The 21803-nt window shown below is 43.1% G+C and overlaps 1 protein-coding gene across 4 annotated transcripts in view; it reads left to right on the top strand.

The window, feature by feature from the left end:
• The window catches only part of LOC144763193 (protein unc-93 homolog A-like), a 518977-nt gene that overhangs the window by 47835 nt on the left and 449339 nt on the right, over nt 1-21803 (top strand). For 2 of the 4 annotated variants that reach the window (XM_078648557.1, XM_078648558.1), the window contains exon 1: nt 5729-5892. In XM_078648557.1, coding sequence (XP_078504683.1) covers nt 5870-5892 — 23 coding nt within the window. In that variant the 5' untranslated portion in view covers nt 5729-5869. Of the gene's footprint in view, nt 1-5710; nt 5893-21803 lie in introns of those variants that run through there. The other 2 variants (XM_078648556.1, XM_078648555.1) reach the window with 2 other exon arrangements.

Below are 21803 nucleotides of genomic sequence, written 5' to 3'. Positions count from 1 at the left end.
CGACCAAGTAAAAAAATCTGCATCTTGCGAATTTGCGGATTTTTGGGCAAATTCACGCGATTCGCGGATCGTGAATTTGCAAAAATTCCGCGAACGAAACGGATTTTACGCCCACGCTTACCCATTAGCCGCATAGACTCTATCCAGAAAATAGTGGCGAGGCTAGTACTGAGCCGAGTTCAGCAGTGGATAGAGGAATTTAACATATTATCACCTATGGAGGCAGGGTTTCGACCTCATACCAGCACAATCAACCAAGTGCTTAGATTTGTAATGATAGTCTGGTGGGTTGTTACTTTAGGTGGGGGTACGCTATTTGCGGCCTTCATGGACTTAAAGTCTGCATTCGACCTTGTCCCTCGTAATAAAATGTGGCGAGCTTTTTAGGAGGTGGGGATGCCAACGGAGCTGTTAACTATGATAGTTAAATTGCATTACCATAACTATGCCCAGGTCCGATGGGGTACACACGGAGAAGTTACAGATTGATTTCTGGTAACTAAGGGTGTGCGCCAGGGTTGTGTCCTTGCCCCTACCCTGTTCTCACTATTTATCGATAGGGTGGTACAGTATTACTCCACATGCCCCACCGATGCTCCAACTTTGGGGGGCCTAAAAACACCCCTGCTCATGTTTGAGGACAACACCCTGATTCTATCTAAGACCCAATCTGGCCTACAGGCAATGCTGTCCAGATTTGAGGAGTTCTGCCGTGATCATGAGTTGGTAGTAAACGTGGACAAAACAAAGTTTATGGAGCTCCATTCCCAAAAGGTTAAGAGGGTCAAGGTCCATATGAATAATATTCTCTTAGAGCAGACTGAGATATTTACCTACCTGGAGGTAACTTTAAGCAGGAAATTGCATTGGAAGCCCCAAATCGATGTACTTGCTCTGAAACATGCGCAGCTGGCAGGCGCTCATTTAAAAGAGCACAGGCTTTCCTTCACTAAACCCCTGGCTCCCGCACTAAAAATATATAAAATTCCAAGGTTACGAGCGCAATCTTATATGGCGCAGAACTGTGGGGCCAGGAAGATATTGCACCTATAATCACAGCCCAAAATAAATTTATGCCGGCACTGACAGGCCTGCCACAATCCACTCCTTTGGTGCCCCTGTTTTTGGACTTAGGATGTTTTAATATTGAGGATCTGGCCCGATTCAGGCCGATAGCACTGTGGAGAAGGCTGTGGGCTACACCTGAGCTGTCCTTGTATGCTAAATCCCTATTGGATTTTAGGGGAGTTGAGTGCCTAAGCAAGATCAAGTGGCTCAGGCATATAAAAAATACTTTGATAGATATGGGGAAGGGTACACTGTGGAGAATCCAGAAACGTCCCCCCTCACGTCAAAAAAAGAGCTTAAAGCAGCTTACATGGACAGAGTGAAGTCCAAAAGTTTTCCTCTACTACTAGGCCTACCTTGACTAGGGATTTTTTGTCATTGAAACATGAGGCTGGCTTTGAACAGTATTGGGACACCATCTTAAAACCTCTGGATAGGAAGCTTTACCACCAGTTTAGGATAGGTTCCCTTCCTACCAGAGTTTTTTCTGGCAAACGGCTTACACCAATGTCCGATCTATGCCCGCTGTGTTTAGGCCAGCCAGAATCAGTTGCCCATATTTTATTTGTATATCCAGCCTACAAGCCACCGAGGTTGAAATGGCTTAAACCCATTTGTTCCAACTTAGGTACAAGAGATTCTGCAGTTGCTCTAAGGATCCTACAGACCTGCACACAGGATCCCATCGTCATTGATATAGCAAAATTCTGGAGTTGGGCTTGGGTGATACGGCCAAACAAAATTAAGGGCTGATCATTCTAACTTGTCCACTTAGTTTTATTCTTCCCACACCCTCCATGAAATTGTAAACGGGCTGAGATTTTATTCAATACTTTTAATTAGATGTTTTAACTGTCATCAGTGCAGCGAATTAATGATTTAATGCTTTTTTTAGGTAATTTATTGGGTGATTTGGTCTGTGTAATTTTGATATTGTCAACACTTATGTAATCACAGTTTGTATTTGCTTATTCTTTTGATAGTATGTCTTTTATGGTTTTACAATCTAAATAAAGACTGATGAAACTGAAATTGATTATTATTCATTATAAAAATTAATTCTATCACTATACTAGAAAACCTGAGGTAATCAGAAATATACTCAATATTAAACGATAATGTATGAAATGTGTATATGAGTGTAATGGGTTAATGTTAACAAAGAATTATGATACTATAAAATATAAAAAAGTATTCAAAGTTTGTTTAGGTTGAAAGCAACATTTTGGAAATGTACTTTGGATAATAAATTAAATCTGTTCTCAGCTGCATCTTTACTACATATAAGTCTGTCATAGATCTTTATGAGACCCTAGCCCTCCAGTGGCTCACCTGGGTGAAACATCTGTCTTGAGTTTAACTGCTAGGCGGATCTGCATCTGAGTACTGATGATTGGCTTCATGGAATATATTCCCTTCTTTGGGTTTTTTTCTGGGAGTTTTCTAAGCCATCGTGTTAGCTTTGTTTCAACTATAGCCCTCTCTTTAACTCATATTCCATATCTTTCTCTCAGTGTTGCTCCTCTCAACTGTCTTTAGAATCTACTGGGCCCCTCTCTTTCAAGCATTGACCAACTATGCTCAATTGCATTCAAGCGAACTAAGCAGGCACATGTTGAAAACATTTTTTGTCCAGCCTCTGCTACTATGCTAAGAATGACAATGTTATTGGTCAAAAAACAAAATTTCAAGATTGATCCTTGAGAAGAGACTTCTCCTCAGATCATGAAAAGTGACCATCCACAATTGAGGGTAATTAAGAAAATAAAACCTTTCATCCCCATGCAAAACCTAAAACTGGTTCTCTAAAAAGAATAAACTTTAACATTACTCTCTTAATGACCCTCCAGACCAGCATAACTAAAAGCAACAGTAAATGCAACTGCACATGTGGTGGATGGTATGAGGTTTAAGGATCCTATCACTACAGTGCTGAAGGATCTCAGACGGCTCCCACTCGAACCAGGATGCACTTGGTCACCTCAAATTAACGTGAATATGTTGTCTCAAGGCCAGGCTGCGAATATGCTTAGCAATGTTTTTGCATAGGTTATGCTCATGATCACGCTCTTGTTTAACAAAACTGTGTTACAAATCATTATACCATACAACAGTCGCAACATAACCTTATTTTCGTTTGGCCAACACCACCTGACACACTTCGGGCATGTATTGTGATATATATTGTTAACCTATATGTTAAACGATCCACCTACCTCTATTTAATAATGACATCTGTATTTTCTTTCTAGATTGTTAGAGCCTCTCTTGCTCAGTACTTAGATGCCTTTATGGCCACTTCCATGCCTTAGAAAATCATTTAAGTCAATAAACTCTTTACATCCAAATAAGAGAAATTTTACAAATGCTGTGATCAGCCTGTAGGACTTTCAATTACCTTAGCACATTAATAAATTAACTCACGGTTCTCTAGATGTGAGTGAAACTTTATAGTCAGGCTTCCTTTTAGGAGCTAAATACCTTCTGACTGAGTATGCACAGACCACAGAGGACAAGTACATGGTGTCTGTGTGCGGATTGGGGAACAGCCATAACAACGCGGGCATTACCCCGCGCTGCTATTATAACGCTGCCTTTACAACGCAAGTCTTTACAATGACTTGCGCTGGAGGGCGCTGTTGGATAGGGAATAGTTTAATTTTCTATTCCAACACCTTCCCCACTGTAACGTGGGCTGGAGTTGGAATAGAAAATTAAACTATTCCACTATCCAGCGCTACCAGCGCAAGTCGTTGTAACGACTTGAGTTGTAAAAACAGCGTTGTAATGACACGCGGTGTAAAATCCTGCGTTATAATGCCATACAACCGTGCAGATTACCAGGCATAGGAGCAAACCTATTTGTCAACATTTTTGGCAGGAGGCATCTCTGAACTCCGTGACAAATCAAGGGAGTGCAATCCATTAATGAAAGAAATAAGCACTTTAACTGAGTGCTACTTTTTCCTACTGAAACAAGCCAAGTAGCAAAGAGATACTGGACTTAATCTCAGCTACATTCAATCAATCATTTTTCCTGACCCACTCTAGAGGGAGGCCAATCCTAGACAGAGCAGTCACGGTCCTAACCCTATCTGAACCCTATGGTATTAGTCCAGCCCAATCTGCCATGTTAGGTCACCCCCAGACAAGATAACAAGCAACCCCAGGCAACTTTCAGCTTACACAGGCCTCATCAGTGATGTGCAGTTTGAGTTCCGTATTAACGTGGCCACAGTACCGTGTCTGGGTATACACATCACACTTAGGACATGCACTGAAACAAACAGCAAAATGGTGGAACGGGTGCTTGAATTAATCTCAGCTACCGGCAATCGCTCAGTTCACAGTTGAATCCATTGATTTTGGTCCTCCTTGGCACACAAGACATAGACCATCATATTGGAAATCATTCTTGATCCAGCCCCTACAGGCCCAGTCTAGCTATATGTTTTTTTACAATTCTGAGTTAACCAGCTAATAATATTTTGTCTATAAAGGATGAAAATAATCTGAGAACAACAACTCCATGACCTCTTCTTCATAGCTTATATTTGGCATATGTGAGCATACTGCATTGTAGCATTTATAAAGCACTTCTTATCCCTGATGAGGCCATGAAGATCTCCAGTTTTCACATTGTGCCTGGAGTCCTGATGTGATGCATAGTACTTAGGGTGTCAGCTGCAGTCTGGCCTTTATGAAATATGTTGGGTGAGATGTAAGAGGACCATAGGCATGCTTGAATGGTAAGGTGAACATAAGCATCAGTTACTGCTGGCCCTGTGAGAATAGACACAAATACTCAAGCTCTTTAGAACTTATCTGTATCCGTCATAGATTGCACAGCATGTGTGTGGGTGGAAACCACCAGGAAGTATGTGTACTTACTTTTGTAAGGCACAGAAGTTGGATTATAATGCAGTACCACCAGTAGGATAATTCTCTTTCCTTCAAGAGGTCTATTTGGGAAACATCTGTGCAGAACTAGTAAATTTGTGAAAAAGATTCACCTTTCTTGTGTGTCAGGCTTTTTCCTCTGGCTACATTACAGCCTTATAATCTGCTGTCGAGGGCTATACCGGTTGTTAACGCCCTGAACCTGAGTAGGCCTATAACAAGGGTGAGGACCTTTAACAACTAGTATAGCCCGAGGCAGAAGGGCTATAAGGCTATTAAAACATTATACCCAATAAGGGTACAATGTTCTACATTAAAAAGCAAGAAACAGAAAGACAAAAATTGGAGTGTTGGAGCAGAAGGCTTATAACAGCTTTTATAAGACCATGTCACTCAACATTCCAAAGTTCTAATACACTGGAGTGCTCTACGTTGTAAAGTTTAATACAGTTATATGTAGTTTCAAGGCACACTTCTCTTTTTATAGCTTCCTACAAAGATTGAAAAGAAAGTTGAATATGGTTTGTATTTTCCTCCTCTGCTGAGACAAAATTGCTCTTAGTTTATCTTTCTCAAGTCAGAATAATTGTAGACATATTTTTTCCTAAGCACAGATTGTCCGCTAAGGTGACTCATCAAAAAATGTTCAATAGGATTATATAAAAAAAACTCTAGACTGTCATAGACAGTTCCACAGTGAATCTACAATCATAGAATAAAATGTTTTTGTCTCTTTTTTCAGCAGTATCTGCATCTCTATCTGACCGTGGTCAAGAACCTGGACAACTCTAAGAAATTTTAAGTGTAGCTATTTAACTGAAGCTGTTGCATATAATGGACATCCGTCACTTGAAGAACATCCTCGTCATTGCTTTGGGGTTTATGCTTATAGCCACTGCCTATGGAGGTCTTCAGAATTTGCAGGTAAATGACATGGGGTTGTTTTACATAACGCAAGTACTTAGAGTGCTAAGTTTAAATATGGGCCTGATTTAGAGTTTGACGGATACAGATTTATAGTTTGGGAGACAGCACCATGTCCGGCAAAACCCTAGATCCTCCCACCTCATTTAGAGACTGGCAGACTTTAAGTTTTCACTCGCTGGACCCCTCTTTGTTTCCATCGAAGGAAAACTTAGTCAAACAACCCGATGGAGTAAAGGCCGTCCGCAGAAGGACATTACACTGCCTGCCCTATTTGTGATGGGCAGTGTATTGTCTTTTTTTTTGTCCGTCACTGCTAGTAACAACCTGGCAATGAGGGACAGAAAAAAACTAAATTTATTGCCACACAATGGCAGAAATCTCACAGGGTGTGGGGGGTCACTTGATTTTGTTTTGAGGGTTTGTTTCTGAAAAACAAAAGCTTTGGAAAGGTTTGATGAGTGGCCATCAAAACTGACAGTGGCCTTCCACCAAAATATTTGTACATTGAAAAGGACTGCTGTCCTTTCAATGAACAGAGTTGACTGCTGGGCCGGTAGACATCTCTAACTTTGGTGGGTGATATTCTGTTAAGGTGGCAGAGGTAATGTGCTCCACCCCCTTATGGGCATTGTACCACTTGTCAAACAATAAATCAGGCCCTACATCTCTGACACACAGTTGGGCTGACTGGTGTTTTAAATATGTACAAGAAAAAGTGGGAACAGTGCTTTTTTACCATCTTACACAGAACTTTACTGGCTGGGTCTGCATTGCAATAATGCAGCACAAAAACACACAGTAGCACAAATGACCACCACAACAAAAGGACACACATCAAATATGTACAGATGTTCCTGGTACACATAGCCACCTTGTAGGAAATTGGGTTAGTAGTGTGGCCTGCACAAGTATGGGTCCTGAATTGTCCTTACTGGGAATCAAGCACCCCATTGTAGACCCTGACTCTCTCAGGATAGCGAGGCAAAGTAGTCCAAGGCCTACTCAGAGGAGTTGATGTGGGCTATTAAATACTGTTGACTGACATGCAATAATAATACTCAATAAATTACTGCCCAATCAGTACTTTTAGAAAAAGAAGAAGTACAGTTATTACACATACACTGCTAAAGACTACGCTGTAATTTACACATATACACATAGGTAGATGGAAAATACCATAGCTGACATTGCATGATCACCTTTGACCCCCTAAATGGGTCATGCAAACATATAAGCTAAGTCTATAGGCTTGGTCAGAGGTTCAGGTTGAACAAACCATGTGTAAAAGACATCCCTTTGTGCATAATGCAATCATCAATAACACAAATCAGGTGTAAATGCACATATTACTGTTAATGAAATCTAAACATGATGCCACCTGTCCTCAGACCAACAGCATCAACCCCAAAAAGGGCTAGTACAAATAATATAGGGAGAACGAAAAACAGAACGCAATCGCAGCATAACATAAGGGAATCATTGCATATACTTACAGAACCCCATTCCCACCAATCCGCTACGGACAGTGATACCTGGCAAATCACTTTAACTCCCCAATACAATTCAAGAGGTCAGCAGGATATACTAAATAGAGGAAACATCATGAGACTGTTAGCTGAGATACCAATATTGTGTCATATTAAAACATCAGATCTACCATCAGTCAGGTTTCTGTCGAACGAATACAACAGTCGCTCAGAGTTAACCCTGACATCTTGAAAGTTGGAGGAAATAGTCAACTAAATTAATAGTGTAAAGGATCAATTTGAACTGTGGGGCATATCACTTATGAAACCCTTATTGCAGCGATATCCAGTACCTCTGACAAACCCAGACCAAAGACATAACATTCACACCAACGTGTACTCGATTTTGCAGAATTCCCAAGGTCCAATGTGTTCTGACATTGACCCTAAAGATAGAGCAATGAAGAAAGTCAATGGCACTGGCTAGGGTCAGCATTAAAAATCCCATATACACAATGACCAATCAATCAAACAGTAAGCACCCCAAAAGAAGATACACTTAGCATCCTTTCTTGGAACATCGCTGGTGCAACACTTAAACTTATGGACAGTGCATTGTTAGACACCTGGGCTAAATATGACATCATAGCCTTGCAAGAGACCTGGTTGTCAGGGCCACTCCAATTGAACGGTTACTTGCTTCATCAGGTGGATGACCAAAAAATGCATTGCTTTAGAAGGCCAAAAGGGGGACTATCTGTCTATATATCAAATGCCCTAAAGACTGAATCAGCGCAACTGCCAATGACAAGCTCAAACATACAGATAATCAAGCTAAATTTTGGCCAAGACCACTGGACAAGTTCGGAAATTCTGTTTAACATTTATGCTCATCCAAACGCCCAAGATACATATGCAACAATTAAATAATTAACACATGAAATAGCTGAAGTAAAATATAACATGCTGACTTGGGACATAATGATAACAGGTGATTTCAACACACCTTTAATATATACACCAGATGATGATGAGCAGCTAGTAGCCGAAAGTCAGTAAAATTCCAAGCAAACAATCCTCAGAGGCGAGTCAATGAGTTTGGTCACTGTCCTAGACAACTTCAGCCTGAGAACATTGGATGATAATCCTCCAAACTTTATAGACTACGGACCACCTTCAGGATCAATAATTGACTATACCATTCTCTCTTTACCATTACTACAACAACAAAGAAAGTTTAGAATTAAATTTTCAACGGACAGTGACCAGTAAATCTATTTAAACCCTGACAGACACCATTTAGCACCTGCAGTTAGTGGGGGAAGCAAAGCAATAGATCTAAAAAATTGACCTGATCACATCACTCGATCCCAAATCTAGCACACAAAGTAAAATCAGTTATGGAGGCCATTCTTGCGTCATCCCCCAATGCAATAAAAGCCTGGACAGAGATTACAATATGGTTGTTAAATTCCGCTCCAAGTATAGCTTCAAGTTGGTGCAAAACACCAAAATGTCCAATGACATGAAAAACTGGAGAACTAAGGAAGGAGCTTAGAAGGGAGATTTGGAAGGCCAGAAAACCCAGAACACAAACGGTTGTATGGGAAAAACAAAAAAACTGAAAAAGGAAATCAAGAAACATCTCTGGCAAGAGAGGAGAAGAACAACAGAACATTTCTGGACTGAGCTTCTGTACAACTGCAAATGATCAAATACCAAAACCTTTTGGAAAACAATAAATGGCATTGGTAGGCAAGTGAGAGCAACGGATGCTTCAAATGTCACAGAAAAAGACTGGGCAGCTTACTTGGCAAAGATCTTTGCCAATAAAGAGAAAGTTCAGTGTACAAAACTAATAAAGTAATTGAGTCGGACAGTATAAATAACTCTGCAATATCACCCTTCTTTGACCGCTTAATCCTTCCAGAATATGCACAATGTACACCGCTAAGAGTGGAAAAAGTCATCAAAGACTGGCAGAAGTGATGGTGCTCCAGGCCCAAATGGTATTCCGCAAACAATACACGAGCAAGAGCTAAAATATTGGACCAACCCAATAACGGTATTGTTCAAAGAGGTGGAACACATGGGCAGAGTCCCAGACAACTGGAGGGGGTCGATAATAAACCCAATCTTCATGGGGGCGGGGGGGTCGAACAAGAGAACTATAGGTTAATAGCGAGCATAGACCAGGCAGTTAAATATTATGCTTCTCTAATACTGTAAGGTTTAATCGATTGGTCTAACTCCAACAACCTGATTCCACCACAACAGACAGGCTCCTGAAAAGGGTATGGAACCACCATCAACATGCTTACTGTGCCAACAATTGCGGAGAAGGGCAAGCGTCTAAATAAAAAATTGCAACTCTGCTTTATCGACCTTAAAAATGTTTTCAATCAAGTAGACTGAACCCTTCTGTGGGTGAAATTAAGATGATGGGGCATTTTATGGCGCACCTATACCCCCAGCTCGACTAGGCAAAATCCCACGCTCCAAGATTAGGACCACTGACCATATCACATCTTTCATACGCAGATGATATCGTATTGCTGAGCCACACAACGGGGGGATTTTAAAGATTACTTGAGGAAGATGCTGAATTTACAAAGACCAACAAATTGAAAATAAAGATAACAAAGACAAAAACGATGTTATTAGGGAACAGATCCAGTGCTCCACTGAAAATTAAACTAGGAAATGCTAGCATAGAAGAGGTTAATAACTACAAATATTTAGGCTCATATTTTGGCAACAATTTCAATTTTCAAACACACAAGCAGTACATGGTCAAAAAGATAATGCCTTAATACATGCCTTCTGTACACTTGTGAAAAAACTGGAAGGACCCTCTTTCCAGCCATTGTTAGCAATCATTAATTCAAAACTGCTTCCCACATTAGCTTATGCAAGCATGGTAATGCATGGTAAAGATACTAAAATTTTGGATAAACTGCAAACATATACTTTTAATGTGTCTTTGGACTTTCTTGCAATGCTTCACCTACGCAAATCCGCCTGGAATTTGGAATGATACAACAGCATACAGCAAGAGATACCATACAATTAAATCATGGCATAAAATACGAAACAATCGGTCCAGCCCTCTAGTCAGCGCTCTATGGCAGTCAGTGATTGTCGGCAATGGTAAAAACTAACACTGTTGACTTATGTGATCTAAATCTGTCACACCAAACTTTTTGCTGTGTGATCAACAAAGCAGCAAAAATTAAGTTACTTATGGATGACAAGAATATTTTTTTGCTGCGGTCACATGCCTGGATGACAATGCAAACATATGTTGCCTTACAACCAGCAGCACATCTTTCTTTAACTTATCCTGTGTACCTTAAGAAAAGGTTACTTGCTATTTGTCTTAGAGTGCTACAGTCTTTAGTGGACAAACCGTCTTGGAGATTCAAAGGACCTACAAAATGCAGGCCTTGTGGCACCTTTCAGGAGGATTTTTTGCATTTGGTCTGCGTATGTCCCGCGTTAAGGAAAGCACGCCTCTCACTTCTTAAATGCATCTCCAACAAGAGGAGGATTCATTCTTGTTGAACGGCAATAATGCATAGCCTTGACCCTACGGACCCTCAGTTAAATTGTAAACTTTTGACATTTTTTCAATTGCATGCCAAATTACTTAAACAGGGCATCAAGGGCACAACGCCAGAATGAGACAGCTGCTAGTATAGCAATAAAACAACCAGATGTCTGAGGACAGAAGATAGCTATTGGATTCTTTAAAAATCTGGGACTCTGGTACCTAGAATAAACAGAAACAAAAATCCAACTGGCTACTTCCATGTACAATGACACATTACAATAACCTTGCATAAACAGAAACAAAAATCCAACTTGCTACTTTCATGTACAATGACACTTTACAATAACGTAGTCGAGAGACAATCACTATTGAAGAAAAATGAAATAACAAGACCTGAGTTGGTAAATGTTTTTTAGTATATTTTACATCATTGAAAAAACAAAGTGAACTCATTAGAAATTGATGAATTAGAAAAGTAACTATTAAGCATTTTTTCAAAAACAGTTTTATTATCTTGTATTATTGTGATGGTTTTAATGAACTTATAACAATAAAACCGAATTTAATTGAATTGAAACACTGTGAGAAATAACCATTGTTAATGTTATTATCTCAATAACGTATTTAAATGGACAACACACGTGACTTTGTGTGTTTTATAGGCTTTCAACAATAAAAATGCAATAAGACTATCATGCCCTAGAGTGGATCACAATTTTATTACATTACACTGCAACTAAAGACTTGGCCCCTAGAAGACGCTTCAATACATGTACCTTTTTAGGTCGAGCCAAGTCAGCGCATGCTCTGTCAAAAGACCTGCAATATTCAGTAAACATTGGTCGCTCCCGCCTGCCTTGACTATGTGTTCAGGGCAGTGTCGGTCTTCTCTGTCTGCTGGCATCTAATTGGTTTAAGCAGCGTAACTGTTATTTGGGGAACTCTTTTTTGTGTGTATTGCATTGCTTCATGCTTGTGGCAGTGCGTGATCTACGTCTGTGCCCCCCCCCACCGCCACCCACACTCTGTGCGCCCCCTGCAGTACCATCTGCCCATCGCTCCTTGTTTATTTTAATTTTTGTCAGCTTTCTGCAAGCTGCTCTCAGGGGCCTAGTTGTTTATTACATTGCTTCATGCTTGTTTCTTTTTATTCACTTTTTTTTTACAATGGCGGCATCTATTGCTTTTGCTTTCAACATCGTAAGCTAAAACACAAGGTTCCACAATTGCTTTAAAAGTAAAAAATAGTTTACTTTTGTAGCAATCGCGGCACCCATGCTTTAGTGTAAGGTGTTCAAAGATAAAGCGCGGGTGCCGCGATTGTATCAAAAGTAAACAAGTGTGCAGCCGCCATTTTTTTCTATTTCCTTACTTCCCCCGCTTTAGCTTTGAACATTTTAATACTTTACTTTTGAAGCAATGACGGCACCCGTTCTTTAGATTACGATGTTTAAAGCGAAATCTCGGGTGCCGTGAATATTTTTTTCTTTTTCCACAGATTCCCTAGAGTGGGTTTTCTGAGGTAATTTGCGAGGTAACCTCAAGTAATTGTTTCTTTTGTCTTTTTAACTTGAACACTGTTCTGTGCAGTCAGTTTGCAAAGAGAACAATTTAGCCATAAACAGAGGCAATTCAAACATAACACTCATTCCTTATTCTGAAATAGTTTTAACCTTATTGTTGGATACTATGTTTTCCGCTTCTCCATATGCAGCAATGAAGACGTTTCGAATGAGGACCATTCAGAATGCCAAACAACATCTGGGAAATATGAATGACTGACTTTTTTTTATTTGTATTTTTGGTTATCCATAAAAATTTACTAAAAAGATAGATCTGGAAAAGGTGCGCACTTTCGCGAGGCAGACTAGGTGTAACAGAAGGACAGAGGAGAACACTCCAGAGTGACCGCAGCGTGCACTGCAAAATATAGAGAGAGGTGGGGTGAAGCATTCAGGGCTTTAGGGCTGTAATACCCATGCGTGCGAGTGCGACCAGCTCGTCGATTACTTTGGCCCTTCTGTGCCCTCCCCATTTATCAGTTGTTAATGTAATAAAACTGGTTGTTACTGCTTGTGCACAGTGGGGATTTCATTGGTGCTACCCTAGGTGGAGTTTCTTCACTCTTTGCTCCAGATCTCCACAGGTCAGTCACTTGTGCATAAAAATCATTCTGCACTATGTGATGGTTCCCCTGCTGACTGGCTTTAAAGAATAGGTTGTGTTGCCTAATAAATAGGTAGGTCTGGTCCTTAGTGAGGTAGCTATTACTAATTCAACAGATGAAACTGCACCTGGCTCCATGCGTGCTAGGGACCCACTGTACCACAGTGTGGCTATATTTTACTGCCTAAGCGGGTGTCAGGAAAGCGATTTCCTTGCCTGTATTAGTCCCCATGGCACCCTTGCTCAAGGTGTTTCTCTTTGGACTTCGGTCATGGTATTTCAGCCTGCTACATAAAATACTTGTGCATTTAAGATACAGTAGATCAGTTGTCTGTTGGAAGACTTTGCATAGTAAATTACTTTATAAAAGTTTCAGCATTCACATGATTAATTGTTAAGAAAATTATGTGGGTTGAGTAGATGACTTTTCGGGAGATGACGTTTTTAATTTTGTGTTGCTATTATTTTTATGGATGGCCCTACATTTCACCATGCTTGAGACCTAGTATTAGACCTAGTATTTGAGCTGCAACAGGTTAAGTAACCTTAAGACGTGGACATGTAATATGCCTTTTGCATGTATCCCCATATATTTGCACACTGCTGGTTTTGGAGTATCTTGCTTTTCTGTGCAGGAAACCCGTCAGTCTGTGTGTCAGAACAATTCCTTTTCAGACAACCTGCCTCTTATGCTGGTGGACGGCAGGTTCACAAACTTCCTTTTTTATCTAGCCATATTGCGGGTACAACACCATATGTGGGCAAAAAAGGCACCCACATATGCCGCATATGTTACTGCACCCACAACATGACTAGGTAAACAACCATTTGCAATGCAATAGGTCTTGCTTTTGTTGGTTAAAGTTGTTGGTGTTAAAAATGACAATGTTTTTCACTTTTCCTTTTGTATCCCAATGGCAATAGCGTTATGCAAATATAATTACTCAACTGCAAATATAAAAACAAAAGCAAAAAACATTGTCATTTTCAACTCTAACGGCTGTAAATTTAACAAATGCAAGACCTATTGGATTGCAAATGCTTGTTTATACATTTCAGGCCAAAATCCCTGCAACCATACAAGCAGCCCCGAGAGGGTACTGCACTCCAGCTGTAGAGCAAAAGCTCCAGCATCGGGAGCGCTTGAAAACAGTGAGAGAATCCAAGAGAGGTTCTGGATTATATAACCCCGTAAACATAGGGTCGAGGGGCCTGATTTACAGAACTAACTTAAGGCAAAATCCTAAACTTACTACCGTTTTGGTATTCACAGAAGGCACTTACTCATTTTGGTATTCACAGAAGTTAGTTTTGGAGTCCTAAAGTTATGAGTCCCAACTTTACTACTCCAAAACTGAGAAAAATCCTAACTTTCAGACTTTCGGTATTCACAGAAGGCATTTAGGAGTCCTAAAGTTAGGAGTCCCAACTTTACTACTCCAAAACTGAGAAAAATCCTAACTTTCAGACTTTCGGTATTCACAGAAGGCATTTAGGAGTCCTAAAGTTAGGAGTCCTAACTTTACTACTCCTAAACTGTGAAAAATCCTAACTTTAAGACTTTCGGTATTCACAGAAGGCATTTAAGAGTCCTAAAGTTAGGACTCCAAACTTCTGTGAATACCGAAATGAGTAAGTGCCTTCTGTGAATACCAAAATCGTAGTAAGTTTAGGATTTTATCTTAAGTTAGTTCTGTGAATCGGGTCCAGTATATTTAAAATATTCTTTGGGAGGGAGCTGCTGCACTCCTGCAGTTCTCTACCCTTCCTTGGTTTCGTTGGTGGTACCCTCACCATCCTGGGGCCACCATGAGTGAAAAAAACATTTTTAAATTGAAGTGCCCCTGGCTGGCATTATGGGGCGCTCCCCTGGTGCCATGCAGCTTTGCGTCGCATGGCTGTTTGCACAGTGCTGCTTTTTGCTTTGTATTTGGGGGTGCCTGGTGGCCCCAAATGTTGGGGACAGCTGTGGTATCCCACCCCACGCTGGCTCCTGCGCAGCCCGCACCTTCATGTGCGGCCACGGGAGAGCAGCTTCTTTCCCCCTGTCTGCTATATTTTTGAGTGGGTGTCCGCAACCCCCAGGCACGAGCACAGGTAGCGGGGGCAAGCCACCACATTAGAGCGGGACACAATGGCACTCCCACGGTACTGGTGCATAGGTCCCCGGGGGCCCGAATGAGCCTGCGGAGAGGGCCCCATGCACATCCCCACTGGATGATACTCGAACCGACCTCTGGACCCTGGCCCACCCCGGGAGTATTTTAAGTAATGGCGGAGCCTCACACACTTTGTCGCCAATAAAAGGTTATCAATCTTTAAAATGCCATAACTACAGCCCCATTGGACCGATTCTGACATTCTTGTACTCATTTTACTCCTGGTGGTTTAGCTCTAGTCACTGGGGTAGTTGCAGCAGACTGCCTCTCCTCTGAAATGGTGCAATTCTCAGGGAGCTGGTTCTCCTAGCTCCCTGTGCCAGCCTTCCTCCTTGTCTTGGTTTCTAGGTGCAGAAATCCTGAGCTTTCCCTGAACTGGTCCTAATGGGGTGTAGGAGGGCCAGCCTCACTAGTCCTTAGGGAGACCCAATGCCCTGGATGTTAACTAGGCAGAGTCCTTATTCCTTTCTGGCCATCAAGGGGTTCATCCTTCCAGTTCTCCATGGTGGTCCAGGTTCCAGCAGTGAAGTGCAAAAAATCACCAGGCAAAAGAGAGTCTCTCTGTTGTGCAAGAGTATTTAAAGGGAAGATGAAGGTTTCAGAAGCCAGGCACCCCTGGCCAATCCTAAGGTGCCATGTCACCTGTCACCCCTATCCCAACCCTCCTGCCCAGCATGCTGGGACAGTTCAAAATTATATCACCCAGGAGTCACTGGCCACATCTGCTCCTGATGCTTTACTCCATCCCTCACTGACATTGCTGCCAGGGCCTTTCACACCAAAAGTTCAAAGAGAAGCCCCCCTTCTGGGTTGGCTCCAGTGTTCTGTGCTCTCTCCTTTGTTCAGTGGGATTGGGCTGTCGTCAGCCCTTGGGGCAGTGAGACAGGTAATTCACAAATGCAGATTTTCTATTGCCACCCTTTCCTGAGCAGGAGCTGAGGGAAGCACTGTTAAATACTCCTTTGGTGTGGGGCCACCTTTGTTCCTGCTGCTCGATAGAGATGTAATTAACATGGCACACCAGTGTGATAAAAGTCCTTCACGCTGATACCGAGCTGAGCCAGAGAAATATGACAGTCCTGGATGACCCATAAATTGTACTGATATCTTTTTGCAACTTGCAGAATTCATTTTCCTTCGCAGGTTACACCCCAATTCGATATGTTGCTGGTCTCTGTAGGCCAAAAGGAAGGGAAATTGCACTCTAATTCAGTGTTCTCCCTATGTGCATAATAAAGTGTCAGTACAGACAAAACAGTTAATCACACTGATGTTCCCTATTAGTGTACACTAACATTATAAGGCCATGAGTAGGGTCGTTGGAAGGCCAGCGGAGCCTTCTTTCGGTTCAGGCTTTGCCAATCCTTCCCTGCCCTTGTTGGGGCTGGCTGTGATGGCAGGTGAGCGTGTGTGAAGAGGCTGGATGTGTTGTAGGGCTCGTGGTCTCGAGGCCTTGGTTGAACAGTATTGCACGCTTGCACAATGTTAGAACTAGGGACTATCATGACTAATGGGGGAGGGGTGATGACATTCCTAGTCGCCCTCCATCCACACCTGGCTCAATCCATTTCATTCATTCTCAATGGGGATTCATAGTGGTAGATACCAGGCAGAACAAACCCTACCCACCTTAATTGCTGTAAGGTCAGGCCAGCAGACAGGGAGGTCAGTGATACTACGGGGGAAACATGGCGGCAGCGAGCTGAGCTGCCGCGGTGCTCCGAGCTTGGGCTCCCGCCATGGGCTATTTTTTCTAAGTTCGGGACACTAGAGATGTGGCTCGGCGGCCATATTATTTCCCCATGTACATTTGGATATGGATTTTGAGTGTTTTGTGAACCTACCGTAATTAACGGTTGTTTTTTTCCTGGTCCTGGTGTATGGACGGCGTCCGTCTTCTCACTCTCCATGTGTTTGGAGGGGGCGTGTCTTTCTCCCTTCGAACGGCTGCAGCCGGGTTCGCTGAGTTTGCTGAGCCTGCCATCAGCTCCATTAGGTTTATGGCTTTGGTCCCAGGCCGCCCTGGAGCTCAAAAGAAGAATAAGGCTCCGCAGTCTCCTTCAAAGTACCCGCAGTATTGCGGCTGGGTCTTTGGGGAGTGGAGGAGATTCGAAGATGACGGAGGAGGCAGAGGAATTACTTTTTCGGCAGCCAGAGGAGCTGACTGAGGGTACGGAAGGTAAAGAAGGTGAACATTCTGGACAATCTGGTGAGACTATAGTTTTTTGTGCTTTAGCGCAGCCCTTACCAGCGCCCATAATGAAATTAAATTAAATGAAAAAGGGTTTTATTAAGCGCGGCTGCTGCCCTGAGGCGTCCAGGCGCTAGCAAACTAGGTTAGTACCCTCCAATGAGATCGGGACAGGGGTTAACCTGATTTATTGAAAAGAAAAGTTTTTAGATGTTTGTGGAAGGTCTTCAAGTTAGGATTAGATCTTAAATTAAGAGGGAGTGAGTTCCATAACTTGGCTGCGTTGTAAGAAAATGATCGACCTCCAGCTCTGGATCTCCGGATCCGGGGAACTACCGCCAAAAAGGCGTGAAGAGAACGAAGCTGTTTGTTGGGTCGATGAGGGGTGATCAGAGAGTGATTGATTGCTGGGCCGGATTTGCAATACGCTTGATGGGAGATGCACATAGATTTGAACTCAATCCTCTCCCTAACAGGGAGCCAATGCAGGGCTTTCAGCCCAGGCTTCACCGAGGTTCTACGTGGCAGGCCAAGCAATGTACGTGCTGCACAGTTCTGAATCCGCTGGAGTTTTTGCAGGCAATATTCAGGTGCCCCTAGATACAGGGCGTTACTGAAGTCAAGGCGGGACTGGATAAGACCCTGCATAACTACCTGCTTGGCCTCAAAAGGTAGAAGCGGGAGGATTTTTTTCATCATCCTGAGACCAAAGCAAGTCGCAGACAGCTTAGTTGCTTGGATGGTAAAGGTCAGGGTTTTGTCCAGCCACACCCCAAGACTTTTTATATTGTCTCTGGGTGTGGGGGGCGCGCCCAAGCTAACGGGCCATAGCAACTCCAAGGTGGAAGGAGCTGATGGACCCAGAAGCATCAGCTCGGTTTTATCACGTTAAGCTTGAGACACGACTTCTTCATCCAGCTCTTGATCTGTTCCAGGCAAGTTGTCAGGCTGGTTTGTGGTTGGTGGCAGTACTTTTGCGCAGGAGAGACCACTAGCTGAGTATCGTCCGCGTAAAAGATGATCTTAATACCACAGGGACGGACGATCTCAGCCAGCGGTCTCATGTATGCATTAAATAGCGTAGGGCTCAAAGATGAGCCCTGCGGGACCCCACAACCCAGCGGCCTGCTTGCAGAGACAGAGGATCCTTCAAAAACTTCGAAAATCCTGTCACTTAGAAAGGACTTGAACCAGGACAAGGCTTCTCCTGATACTCCCACATTATAGAGACGGCTTAAAAGGAGTTTGTGGTTCACCGTATCAAACGCTGCGCTCAGATCAAGGAGGATCACTGCCACTGATCCCCCCTGATCCAAGATCCGCCTGGCTTCCTCTGTAACCGCCATCAAAGCAATCTCCGTCCCATGTTTTGGGCGGAAACCCGTCTGAGTAATGTTGAGCAGATGATTACTCTTGAGAAACCTAGTTAGATGGATATTAATATGTTTCTCAAGGATTTTGCTTACCCAGGGGAGCAAGGAGATCGGGCGGTAACTGTTGAGGTTGCCGGGGTCAAGGGTGGGTTTCTTCAGGAGTGCTCGTACCATGGCATGTTTCCAGGTAGGTGGTACTATACCAGTCACTATGGAGGAATTCAATAACTCCAAGAGCGTAGGCAGAATGGCCTGGCCAACTGAGACCAGCGTATTTGGAGGGGCGGGGTCGCATGGGGAGCCAGACTTTATTTGATGCATCAAAGGCTAAAGTGTTTCTGAGTCCAACTGGGGAAAATGATCCAAGATATTTTGATGGGAGTCCTCGGCATCTATAGCGAGCTGTGGTCCTTGGATAGGGGGATCTGGGTTCGTGTCTGGGAAAGATGAATAAATACCATTTTACACTGACCTTGCCCTGATCGGAGGAGCCGCACCACCGGATTACTGCTTGTTGCTTTTCCCCCTGGGGTCTTGCCTGCTGCTCGCCGGAACCGCTTCGCGGGTCCCGCATCGCGAACCTAGGAGAGTGGGAGCGTGCACCTGGACTTGCGCTTGAGGCGCTGAGGTTGGGAGAGGCGAGGGTAGGACTAACAGCAGGGCTGCGAGCGGTGACGCAGGGACTCCATCTCCCAGGAGTCCCTGCACAACTAATTTGCACCACCTGGTCCCCTCTCCCTGCTTGCCCCGCCCCAACAACTTCCCACCCCTTATAGCAGGCACAGGAAACCGCTGCGCGGGAGCGTCCCGGGAGAAGCCCGGGACAAGGGTGGGACCGTTTGTGACAGTTAGTGGCCGGGAGAGGCTGGGCTGGGCCACCCCGCCTGGTCTTACGGTCCCGCACCCCAGTGCTTTAAAAGGACCTTAGAGGCAAGTTCTGATAAGCGCTAAATTCTCGCCCAGTTTCTCGATTCCCACCCCTTACTTCATAAATTGAGTAGAAATGGGGAGGCGTAATACCATGAGCTCTGCCACAGCACCCAAACAAAATGCAGCTACTAACCAAAAGCTTCCCAGTTTGACTGCGATTGATCGTATGCTGCAAAAAACTATTGGGCTGGTGGCAAACGCTATTGAGAATACGGAACCTCGCATATCACTCCCCGTGGGTTTTCCTCCTCCTATGCTCCCCTCTAATATATCAATGTTTACTACTAATTCTCAAGACTCAATCCTGGCACCTTCCTTTGTCTCCCTTCCTGGTATTCGCCAGATTCAAACGGCTCAAGCTCTTCCCTTATCTTCTTCTAACAGTAATGGGCCTTCTATGATACGACTCGTATCCCCGCAAGAAAGGCTGTCCCAGTCCCGGACTACCCCTCTATCCCAGGTAGATGATAGCAAAATTAGTGAGAACCTTGAAATATCCTTAAGCCCTACCTCGATCTCCGAGGATGACCAAGGCACAAATAGTCCCCGTGTAATAACTAGAGGACAATTGGGTAGGTTAAGGTCCCAACTTGTCTCTGGAAATAATCTCTGTGACCAGAACCCAAAAGCGAGTGTAGGAGAAAATAAGAAGAATAAACATAAAAGGGTTGAAAAACAAAAAACAATACCACATAATAGGAGCAACAATAGCTATGTGTCAGATCCTGTAACCACACTCACTGAAACTGATAGCCCCATACCCGCAGAACTCTTCTTGCAATGATTGGAGGCCTTGTTGCACAAACCTTCTGCCCAAACTAGCAATGGATCTCCAAATATTACCACTGTTCCACTGTCTTGTGAAACACCAAATCTAGAAAGCTTACTAAGCCCTTCCAAAGATATGCTAATCACTACCCACATTGAAAAGACCATGAAGTCCCTAATACTACCGGTACTCGAGAGGGTAAAAGAGTTGTCAAGAAGACTTGACAGCTTTGAACAAAGGACTCTTGATAACTTTTTCTCGGTAAAGGCACTTATTAAGCTACACTCAAAAAATAGTTTTTCCTCTAAAGAGAAAAATTTGCAAGCCCCGATGGAGACACTGACTATTGCTGACGGTCCCTCTGGGACAATAGGCAACAACAACCTCTCAGCTCCTATTACAAAAAGGGAAGCAAACTAAATAAAACTCCAGTAGAAAAAAGGGACAAGGGACGTAGAGAAAGTTTCCAGTCCCAAAGCAATAAAAATGTCCCCAAAAAGGTAGCCACCAAAGACAGTAACGAAGGTAATAGCGTTATACCTATACAAACTCAGAAAGATAAAAATATCTCGAGTAATACTGTAAATAAGAGGATAAATCCGACTATCAGATTGTGCGTTACAGATAGTGAACAGCCTAGATACTCCCACATAGACCTGCCTCCTGCAAGTCTGCCCTATGTGGTTGTCTTAACAGGAGGTCCCAAACTCCTGCCCGGTAAAATGGAACCATATTCCTATTAAAAAACAAGTCTACATATTGACTGAATAATAATAGGCCTCTACCGAGGCAAATTGATGGAAAGGTTTTACTTGTTAGAAGAGTTAGTTGGGTGGGCAGTAGAGCAAAAGATGTCTCAGGCGATTGTATCCTGGTTAATTTTTGGGATACACGCGCCGTAAAGACTATTTGCAACCAACATAATGGGCCTGGTAATAGCACAATAAGAGCAGTTGGTTTGGGGTACTTCTACCCACAACATCAAGTGCCTCCCCCCATTGGCAGAACCATGCTTATCCATCCTGGGGAGGGCCATTTAATGATTGTTGCCCTGAGCCAACTCCAAACTTTGTCATTAGCCAAGACTATTATGGCCCTGGTGTAGGGTATTGACATACCGACTCCCTCTCATCTCATCTACAAGATAATCTTACTCGTGATCCTTTGACCCTAGGAGCTCATCTAACCAACCAGAAAGATGCCCTAAATCCGGCTAAATCTCCCGGGTTGATTTCGGCTATAGATCCTATAGAAACTGAAATTCGTCCCCCTAGAGCACGACCGGGTTCACCAATAAAATC

The sequence above is a fragment of the Lissotriton helveticus genome, chromosome 6 (assembly GCF_964261635.1).
Source record: "Lissotriton helveticus chromosome 6, aLisHel1.1, whole genome shotgun sequence".
Classification (NCBI taxonomy): domain Eukaryota; kingdom Metazoa; phylum Chordata; class Amphibia; order Caudata; family Salamandridae; genus Lissotriton; species Lissotriton helveticus.
Note: the sequence above shows the minus strand (reverse complement) of the source record. Positions and strands in the feature narration are given on the sequence as shown.